General features: G+C 39.6%; 1 protein-coding gene across 4 annotated transcripts in view; it reads right to left on the reverse strand.

Annotated features, from left to right (window-relative positions):
• ZMYND11 (zinc finger MYND-type containing 11) overlaps positions 1 to 2,716 on the reverse strand; it is a 31,285-nt gene extending 28,569 nt beyond the window's left edge. For 2 of the 4 annotated variants that reach the window (XM_007445664.1, XM_007445663.1), the window contains exons 1-3: positions 2,645 to 2,716; positions 2,084 to 2,176; positions 306 to 393 (exon numbers count right to left, since the gene is read on the reverse strand). In XM_007445664.1, the coding sequence (XP_007445726.1) occupies positions 306 to 393; positions 2,084 to 2,176; positions 2,645 to 2,689 (226 nt within the window). In that variant the 5' untranslated portion in view covers positions 2,690 to 2,716. The remainder of the gene's footprint in view (positions 1 to 305; positions 394 to 2,083; positions 2,177 to 2,644) is intronic. The other 2 variants (XM_007445665.1, XM_007445666.1) reach the window with 2 other exon arrangements.
• Positions 2,717 to 11,323: the final 8,607 nt, after the last annotated feature.

Consider the following 11,323-nt stretch of genomic DNA (forward strand, 5'->3'; position numbering starts at 1 on the left):
ATTAATACAGAAAACCAAAAGTAATCAAAGTGCTTATAAAAAGCCTTTCAACTAAGTTTATAAGTTTATATATAAAACTATGAATATTATTTAGTGTAACTAGAGTTCTACTTTTGGCCAGTCAATTCTATAAGCTATAACTCCATTATCAAATATTTTTAAGTTTAAACCCTAACATTATTACTTACAGATCATTCAGGTATTGTTTTAATGTAATATTTTATAAAAGATATTTCTCGACATGGAATGTAAATGGTATGAATAAAAAAAAACTACACAAAAGAAAAAAACAAAAAATATTCAACCTCCATAGAAAATCACTGTGTTGTGGAGAAGCAATTGAGCATCAGCTTTGAACTCTTCGTAACTTCGGTACTTCCCTTCGTTCACTTTCTGCAGAGGGAAAACAACAAAATGGCAAAGGGTTAATGGTGAAAACACCTGTCAGCATTACAGCATTAGAGTGTAGGAAACAGGCGAATTTTCCAGAATGGCATTACAACTACTCCTGTGTCCCACAGTACTGACAGAATGTGCGTAAAAGAAACCCACAACTCCATCTGCAGTTAGACTATTACAGGATGGTGAAGTGTGCAGAGCCCACATCCTGCAGCCACGTTGTCCCCAATATTTATTTACTAGTATGAACTCTGCAGCGTGAACACCTCATTCTGTAATAACAAAAGCTGCTGCTAAGCACTGTAAATAACGAAAGCTTTGGTCAGTGGGGTTGGTGAGACCCTAACTACATACCTACTATTTTTATAACTCAAGAGAATAAAAATTGAAAGAAGAAAGAGCTGTTAGCCTCTGTGACAGTTTACCGTTATCATAAAGAAGATACGGTTATAATTCTGAATTGGGATTAGGTGCTGATGTATAAACAATTTTAAAGTCCTAGGAGGTCCTCTATGCACCAAGACAAATGATGGTTCTGTCTGGCATCAAGGGTCACAGGGCACTTTTATGAATATTGATATCTGAACTCCACCCTGAACTTCTCATGGCCTTGGGCTCGCAGGTGCTCAGGCCTTGGCATTGTGCAGCGCTCCCAGGCTACCTGCCTATACCCAGGTGGAGACAATCGCACCCCACAGTCCCCAAGCACCATCATAGCTCGTATTTTGGTCTGGATTGTAAGCTCCTGAAAGCATGAAAATCATGTCTTCCTCTTCATTTTCTTTATGGTGCTTCTGCTCATGGTCAGCACTTGCTAACAAGGCACCATCAGCCCAGCCAGTGTGCTCCATGGACCCAACAGGATCAGACTGCAGAACATGGGGAGGGGCCACACAGGGAGAGGGCAGGAAGGGCAGCTGAGTTCTTCACTGTTCTCAGAGGCTCAGAGTCAGGAAAAGAGGCTATGCCTGAAGCCACACAATCTAGGGGTAGGAGGTAAAATTTAAATTGCTCATTTTTATGAACAACCTTCATTTATCCCTTTCTACCACTGAAATAATACACCTTCATTCTTCCTCAGCTATTAAGCAGATTAAGAAATGAGTAAGATGATTTTAAATTATTCCTATGGTCTCCCTATTATGGCCAACCATAAGATTTTAAAACTTCAAAATGATACATAGGTACAGAATTAATAAATCTGCAAAGCTAACTGGAAACAGGTCAAAGTGTTCACTGGATTTTACTGCAATTTGTAATTAAATATTAACAAACCCATTAACGATCCTCAGCTAGAGTAGGTAAAAATAAGAACTTCATTAAAGAAGGATAAAGTTTTCTAGTTAAAACTTTGTTTTGTTCAAGTGCATGTCATTGTGTTTCCCAAGATCCTAGATCAGTTCTATGTTCTAATCTTCCCTTGAGAGAAACTCCTAAGTACTGCTTCTGAAACTAGGAAACCACATCCACATGTTAATTACATCTGGAACATTACACTGACCAGGCTACAACACATTTTCTTTAAGCAGCAAGTGTCAAGAATCAACAGGCTGCTGAAAACCAAGCCTCTTAAAAGATGACCCCTAAAGAGCACTAGAGGGAGTGCATGCCATTCACAAGGGCAGCTGCTCAGGCAGGAGGGCGGCAGGTGCACGACCAGGGCTGTGATGTCAGGGAGCTTTACCTCCTGAATGGCAGGGACGTCGACCGCCGAGTGCACCAGCCGCCGGTACATGGGGTGTTTGTTGTCCTTCCCCTTTTTATTAAGGTCAATAGCCTGAAAGGTCATGAGACACATCAGTTTAAACGTGGCTAGAGAGAGGGGTAAAACATCAATTTCTAAACAACAAGTACTTTAGAACTTAATGAAAAATGTACATGCACTATAGTTTAATGTGGCATTCCTTAAGGTTTGAATAGAAAGAAGAGTTATTTTGGAAAATTCAATTTCATTTTAAACACTAATTATCAATGAAAATGTTCATTCTGATAAATGGAATTTTAAAATATAAATGTTTCTAATCTAATACAGCTAAAGAAATGCCTGAGTTGAAAACAAAGACAAAACAAATTTAAAAGCCTTTTATAGAACTATTTACTGCACAAAAGAAACGGGACAGCAGTGGTTTCCACCCCTCATACTGCTCTATGCATATTTGTTCCTTGTCAGTCACTAACTTTTAAGGAGTAAGCCAGAGTGAAATATATTCTGGGCGATTCTGAGAGCCCCCCTTACAGGACTCACCCTCTCCTTCATGCGGGAGACGATGAACCTCAGGTACGTACTCATCTCCTGCTTGTTCGTATTTTTCTTCTTGATGCTCTGTTGAAGACAGAAAAGGCCAAGATAAAATCTGATCATTTATAAGTCTATATTCTTGTAAAAGATGTCTCTTATATAAAAGATTATAGTGTGCAAAGATTTTCTTAAAAGATGTACTATTTCCAACATTATCTGATGCCGAGAAATCTTCAAAATTTGCATACCAAAAACAGCATTTAACAGGGTAAGAATCGGAAAATATTATACTGTCCTTGACATAATAACTTAAAGAACTATGCATTTTTTTCTTTTCTTGATGTCTAAAACTTCAACCAATTTTCAGATGAAAAGAAATAATGACAATAACAATAATGATATAATAATGATATAATGTAGAATCACTTATTTTATTAAAAAAAACCAATGGCTGAAATCCTTTAGGGAATATTTTAAAATAGCAATATTGAATGGTGAATTTCAACATAACATTATTCTCTGTTAAAAAGATTATTAAATGTCTGTCACAAAGGAATTACATACACTGCAGCACACACATCTACATAACTATTCTAAAGTGTCAGGGATCTCTTCAGTAATAACTCCAATTTCTGTTAGTTTTGCCTAAAAGCTAATTAGGTTCATTAATTTCTCTCTCAGAAAATTAACTTTACATGAATAAAAAAAGACAGGATTTTTTAACTTTTATGTCATTTCTAGACAGCTAGGAAACAAGGAATGTTCCCGTTTCCCTAGTCAAGGTTAATATACCACGACAGACACTGGACCATAAGTAGACTGCACTGCAGAGGACTGAGTAGGTTTGGGCCACTATCTAATAGATGCTTTAACTTTTTCAGGCTGCTACATTATGAGTCTCTACCCAGTGGTATTATTACTTACTCCCAAAAGAATTTTATACACAGGAAGTCATCTCAATATGCTAAGTACAATGGAAGAAGGAGCAAAAATTTCTCATGTAAATAAGAAACCTTAGCTATGGCTTAAGCAAACTGATTATACATACACAACATTAAAATATCTGCATAAAAAGTGGAAAACTGTTTTCTGAGCTGGAGACTTACTTTCATACATTTCATGTTTGACATGATCCCCTCCCTTCCTCCTCACCTGGATTCTTTGGCAATGCAGTCAGTGCTCTCCTTACTCAGCTTTATTCTATGACCTGTGCAGTTTTATTATGGAGCAGTTTTTCTCAACCCCGGCCATACCTCAGATACACTGGAGGACTCCCATAAAATGTAGCCGGACTCCACCCCTGAGCAACTGAATTGGAATTTCTAAGGGAAAGTTCATTCATTTACTGTTAATTCCTCAGGTGGTTGTGACATCTGGCCAAGACCAAGTACCAATGGTGTAGATGTGGAGTTTAAAATGCAATGACATTTCCTGAACCCCAGGTTTTATAATCTCTGGGGAAAGGGACTTTGATGTAGCTTGTAAATTCTCATTTTAAACAAAATCCCCAGTGAGTCCCAGGGACACAAACAAACACATGAGAACTATTAACTGCTCCCTCCTGTAAGCCAGAGTAAAACAGTGGATCTGAAACACAATCAGCTATTAATGCTTTTGCGTAAACATTCTTGCTAGCACGGCCATCCCTCCAAGCACCGCTTTCTATACTAAACAGCTTGATGAGCTACTGGATATAGGGAAGAAAGGGTAAGAAGGCCAAGAAGGCTTTTTCCTCACCTCCTGGGAAACCTATATTCCCTTAAAAAGAGAGGAGAATAAAAACAAATGCTTCCAGGGAGTTTCCTGGTGGCCTAATGGTTAGGATTCCGGGCTTTCACTGCCATGGCCCGGGTTCAGTCCGTGGTTGGGGAACTGAGATCCTGCAAGCCGCATGGCATGGCCAAAAACAAACAGACAAAAAAACCAAATGCTTCCAACTACATGCTCTATCATGCCAACTCTGAAATATTTTGGGAGGACTACCAACACTGCAGATCCCAAATATCATTCTGATCATTAAATCATACAACTGTGTAAAATTCAGGTATAACAGCAATCTACATCAGATTAGAAGTCTTGTAATACTATCTGTGGGGTCATGGTTCTTTTAATAGGTAACATATTATTCAGGTGAAATATACAACCAGCACTGTATGTAGTGCTGAAATATTACTTTAACGCTCATTAAAAATTGTGCCAAACTAAGCAGGGTGGGAACACTCTCCTCTCTGGGTCTCCCATTGAATACCTCCAGCTCAACCAGGCAATGAGTGCTCTTGAAGCCGATGTCCACTAGTGCTGGGACATCTGCAGTCACTTGAGAGGCGACGGTGGGGATGGGTGCTCACTGCATCCCCTGCAACATGGCTGCCCTGTCTCCAGGGCTGCTGTGTATTCTACACATGCACAGGAATATATTTGTCTCATTTCTGCACTCTCAACATCAACCTATGAAGTACTTCACTGTTAGTTAGAATCCTTTTGGTTTTAGAGCCTTAGAAAATAAAGCAACTCAATGTTTCTCTGTGGGTGAAATCTATGCAGTGCTAGAATCAGAATACCTCTACAGGCATACCTCGTTTTATTGCACTTCGCAGATACTGTGTTTTTTACAAATTGAAGGTTTGTGGCAACCCTGCATTGAGCAAGTCTATTGGTGACCTTTTTCGGACAGCATTCGCTCACTTAGTGTCACTAGGTCACATGTAGTAATTCTCATAGTATTTCAGACTTTTTCAATATTACTATATTATTATATTTGTTACGGTGATCTTTGATCAATGATCTTTGATGTTACTATCGCGAAACAATTATGACTCGCTGAAGGCTCAGACGATGGTGAGCATTTTTTAGCGAGGAAGTACTTTTTACTTAAGGTATGTACCTTTTGACATGATGCTATTGCATACTTACTAGTTTAAACATAACTTTTATGTACATCCAGAAACCAACTAGTTTGTGCAACTAACCTGATTGTGATATTTGCTTTACCGTTGTGGTCTGGAACCAAATCTGCAATACCTCCGAGGTATGCCTGTATAGCTAAAATATCCTAACCAACTGGTTCTTTCTTTGAAACAAAAAATTTTGAAACAGTAGGGAAAACCCTATTTTACTTTGCTTAAGTTTAGGTAACTGTGCATTACATTGTTCATGTAATTCCCCTGTTTAAATGAAGGTCTATTTTCAGTTCCTATTTCCTTTCCATAGAGAATCTACAAAATACATGGGTATTACATGCTCTCAGAATGCTTTTACTTTGGTTTCACCTGTTTAAATATTTTTAGATTAATTGCTAATCTAGCATAACCATGTGCAGCAACGTTTCTTTCTGGGAAGACTCCAAATGTACAGAGTTCAGGCCGAGGGCCTTAATTTTACAAAACTATAATAAATGATAAATTAGAGGATAAAAATCTGATTTTGTATCATGTTTAAATTTGCTTAGAGTAAGGTGCTAGAGTATCTCTCCTCTTCACTGTGCAATTGAAAGTGGTGATATACGCTTAGGAAAGTGACTACATTTCAGCAAAAGGTAAAAGGAAACAAGGGGCATGGACGACTTTCTGTGGCTACATGGATGTGACCCACCCCCACCCTTCACAGCTCCAACCCTGGCAAAATATTACTTACCTAGAAAGTCCCCTACACATTTTATAAAGTGCCACCCAGATTTAGGCATCCCACTTCAGTTCTGATCACCTCTGGTTGTGCATTAGAACCGCCTGGGAAAGCCTTTAAAAAAACACCAATGTCCATTTATACAAAGTTCTGGAACAGGAACAACTTATCTGATGGACACTAATGACAGTGACGCCCATCTGGTATGGGGTGGGATTCAATGGTCATGTCAGTGGGACTTGGGTGCACAGCTGTGTGTGCATTTGTCTATTTCTCAAGTGGCATATTCAAGACTTGTGCAAATCACTGCAATGTAAATTTTACCTCCAAGGAAAAAGCCACCACTGTCTAGGTGCCACCCAGAGATGGTGCTGACACTGGTTTACAGAGGAGCCTGGGCACTAGCAGTCCTAACACCCCAGGTATTTCTCACAGGCAGTCCCGACTGAGAACCACTGCACAGCAACATAAGAGAGGCTGTTTCCTTACACAAACACATGCAGTGGCCCAACTCACCTCGGCTGCTGTCCCGAGAAGAGTCAAGAGGCAGAGCTGCAAAGCTGGCTTCTAAAGTGACACCAGATCTAGAAGCCTCTCTGTCTACTTGCTCACACTAACAGAAAGGCACCTCTCTTACGTTTCAACTATTTGTTGGTTCTCTTCAATTAACGTATTAGAAACTTCAATCATTCTGGCTGTATAGGAGTCACCAAAAGAAGTTTCCTATCCAAGGAGGATTATTTTTTTGAAAGCCTCTATGTTACTTGTCTATTTTTTTACTTGCTGCCCAATACATCTTTTCTGGTGACAGATATGGGATTCTACTGAAGATGTAGGGCAGGAACTGAAGTGCATGTGAACACTCCAGTTGGTAGGTGTATCCAGGAGGCTGGGGGAGCCCACTTCCCACACGTGCAGGCTGAGGCACTTGCTCAGAGAAGGGAAGCAAACAAAAGAGAAGACCCTGAACAGATGCAAAATCTCTTCCATCAATTTGTAGGGATGAAGCACTTGCTCTAAGATGCTTTCACATTTGCTAAACTGTGGGCTTTCCTTTTAACACTTTCTGGTTATGATTTAGAGAGTTGGTATTTCACAAAGGAAATCAACAGAGCACACAGCTCCATCCAGGGCTGCACCCTAAGACTTCTAAGGACATCTTAGTTAGCATGTTGTGAGCTGCCTTATGTGACAGTCACAGCAGAGTTAGTGCCTGTCAGCCAAACCAGGACATTGGCATGGCTTGAAAAAAGCCACTGTAAGAGAAATGAAAGAGGTAGCTTCTAAGGTAAACACCATTCTGCTTGTAACATAACTAAGCAGATAGCTCTTGACAACAAGGTAAGAAAAACAGAAAAATAGTGCTGTATAAAATCTGCAGATTATTTCAGATCCAATTCTTTCTCAGACTTTGAAGAACTGCTTTGCAGACCTCAGAACTCCTCAGCAAAGGCCTTTTTGTAAGAGTGACAGCTCAGGATCCACCAGAGTGAAGCCCAGTAAGTTTTGGTAACTGCCCATATCACCTGGCAGCATACAGGAGTGACTTTGGTCAATATCTACAAATAATAAAGAGCGAAACTTCCTATTACATGCCCAAAGTTGCTGCAACCATTGTTAGACGACAGAAACCACGTGGCCGAAGCTGTGTTACAGAGGTGGATAAGACATCCACTAACCTAAGATGCACTTAGGTATATTACAGATAACCGAGGGGCTGCTTCCCTTTAAGGGAAAAATAACAGAAAATCTTGAATATCTTCTTGAGTAAGGAATTCTTAAGTCAGTTACAATAATTGCTGGATTATAGCAAATCAAATGAGTCTACGTAGATACCACAAGACAAAACATGAATAAAGTAATTATTCAGCCATGCTCAGTGCCTTACAGTGTTTTTTGGCTGGAAGCAGGTAGGAACAAGTTTTGATCCTGTCAAGGTTTATCCACAGCTGATTATTGATAATGATGCCCAAGCACCATTGTTTGAAGGAACATTCAGGACTGAATAGTCTGGAATTTTCAATGTGCCCTAGAAACATAGGGCACTTCAGTTGTAGAAACTTATTTTAGCAGAGAATTAACTTCTGGAAATACCACTTCTATACACCAAGTATCCAAAAGAAAAAAAGAAGTGTAAAGTCAGAAATCCAGGGGTCTTTTCCTTAGATAATATATTTGTGCTGCTCACCTCGCCAAATCCAAGCTCCCAAGTCTGTTATTAACAAGGGCTTCCCACTTTCTTGGGGATTCCCAACACCCAAAATGTTCTTCCCACAGCAGACTGGACCAGAGGCAGGCAAACTTCTGTGAAGGGCCAGATGGTAACTATTTTAGGCTTTGAGGACATTCAGTTGGTGGCTGTCTCGACTACTCAGCCCTGCTATTGTGGTGAGAAGACAGCTATAAATAATGCATGTGTTCCATGAACAGGGCTGTGTTCCAATAAAACGTGTAGATACTGAAATTTTAATTTCTTATAATTTTCACGTCACAAAATATTATTTCTCTTTTTCTTCAACCATTTAAAAGTATAAAACCCACCCTCAGCTCATGAGCAGTACAAAAACAGGTGGTGGGCTTGATTTGGCCCATGGGTCGTAGTTTGCCAACCCCTGGACTATAAGTTCTATGACAGCAGGGTCCATGATGGTCTAGTTCAGTGTTCTTTTGCCAGGGCCTCGTACAGTATCTGTCAAATAGTAAATACTCAGTAAATACTAGTTGAATTGAACTAATGGCAGTCATTACTAACCAACTTCATTGCCTACTAGAAAAAAACATTCCATGTAGTTGAACTCAACAATACAAGATCCTTCCAAAATGTGAAATACTTATTCACACCCAGGCTGTGTTAGCACATTCAAGCCACTATAAACCATTTTGTTAATGTACCATTTCACTGTCAGATGACACCTAAATATGGCTGATGTCCGCTAACAATCAGAGGCTCACTTGATGTTAGTGAGCGTGCAGGAAAGCTCCTGAGCCTCAAGCCCAAGGATGTGTTCTAAACAAGCACATCCAGTAATTCTGCTGCAGATGGTCTCTGGGGCTTACTGGAGAAACACTAGTCTGCACATAAATTACCTATATTGTCAGAGGAACCAGGAAGCTCCAAGCTCTCCTCCATAACTATCTGTAATCAAAGAATAGAAATGAATCCCAATGAATTTTAGCTGCACATAAATTGCCTATGTTAAGGAAATCAGGGGCTCTGCAATATTCTCTATAACCACTTGTAATGCTGGAATACAAAGAAATCAAAGAATTTATAAGAAACCCAATATTTGAGATTTTAACAGTAGAGCTGGTCTGGTGGGAGTGGCCCCAAGCCCTACTACTTCTCGTCTGTACCACTGGGATCCCAGCAGCCCCTCAATGACAACCACTTTCCAGCACAGTCTTCTAAAAATATACCAATGTTCAGTCTTGTTCACCCCCAGTACTGACACACTGAAATTAACTCTCCTCTACAAGAGCAGAACAGAACACCACAGCTGCTGCCAGCACCAGCGTAGAAACTTGGTTAAACACTTCTGCATTCGGAGGGCATGACTCCCTACAGCTCCATCCTACATCTCCCACGGCCAGTCCTGCAACAATCATTTGCACTTGAGTTTCTGGCACTAGTTTTGGGGTTTTTTTTTTTTTAAACTTAAGATAATTAAGTTTAAAAATCTCCCCTAGGCTGTCTCAAATATGCCTTCTTACTCATAGGTAAAAGTTGAACTTGGAGGATAATTCAAACCACAAAGAACATCTTGAGGTGGATTCTTGGAGTGTGTTGGCAAACATGACTCTACTCCCAAGCACTCTCTACTTGAGAAGTTGCTCCTACAGAATCACTAACGCACATGGTTTCCAGACTTCTTCATGGAGATTTACAAAACAGCACTGAATGCTATTTCAGCTGTATCTATATTTATTAATTTTAACAGAGTCAACTCTTTGCTCTCTGATTGAGGTTGGGAGGTTTTGACTAAGTTCAGATGATATAATCAGCTTTGTATCTGCCAGTCCAGGGTGATTTACCAACTATTAAAATATAGTCTCAAATTAATTCCACAAATCACACAACTGACTGGTATTGTGAAAACATGGAGTATTTCTATATCCACTACATCCACATAGAAATTGCTATAATACTAGCTATAGAGAGAAGGGTGTTATGTTATTCTTGTTATGTCGGGAATTTTATCATTCAAGATTAAATTTACTTTTGGACATAACTTTAAGTTCTTTTGCAGCATGTTACAGGGATTTAAGAATAGGAAAGGGACATTTGAAAAAGTTCATGGAACACAGGTTGTGTCTACTTGTTCCTTCCGTCTTCTACCAACACTAGTCTTTAAAGAAAGAACAAGATTCAAAAGGCAGAGGGAGGACGGATTCTTCAATGGAGTAAACCTTTCCATTCTCTCTTCTGAAAATAACTTACATATCTTTGTTTTGGGGTCGCAGAATGAGTATCATATGTTCTCTGCTTAATGAGGCTGACAACCAGCCAACATTACACTACCTACCTCCCCACTCCTTCCCCTACCTCTCCACTCCTACCTCTCCACCCCTTCCTCTCCCGCCTCATCACCTGCAGAGACAATAGAAGGAAATTGTGCGCACTTTGTACATATTTTCAGTACATCAATACTGGAAACACTAAATGAGCTTTCTATTTATCTAGATTAAGTTGTAACCATCTTGATGCAGGAACCAGCCCAACTATTATCTCTTTAATCCCTTATAGCTAAAAATAAAAGATAAAGCTCAATTAACATTTTTTAAAAGCCACTAAAAAGATACATCTCAAGGACAAAATACACCCCAAACATTTCACACTCACATCCAACCCTTTCTGACTGTAACTTGTTAAATTCATCACGGGGAGGCAATGTGGAAAGTGTGGATTTTTTCTTGCTTGGCTGCAGGTAGTTTTATAAAGAGCTTATATAACAATACATGAGATTTTACAATTTTATATCCTAGATCCAATTTTAAAAATCCTTTATCAGGGCTTCCCTGGTGGCGCAGTGGTTGAGAGTCCGCCTGCTGATGCAGGGGACACGG

Source organism: Lipotes vexillifer, unplaced genomic scaffold, assembly GCF_000442215.2.
Source record: "Lipotes vexillifer unplaced genomic scaffold, Lipotes_vexillifer_v1.1 scaffold646, whole genome shotgun sequence".
NCBI classification, from domain to species: Eukaryota; Metazoa; Chordata; class Mammalia; order Artiodactyla; family Lipotidae; genus Lipotes; species Lipotes vexillifer.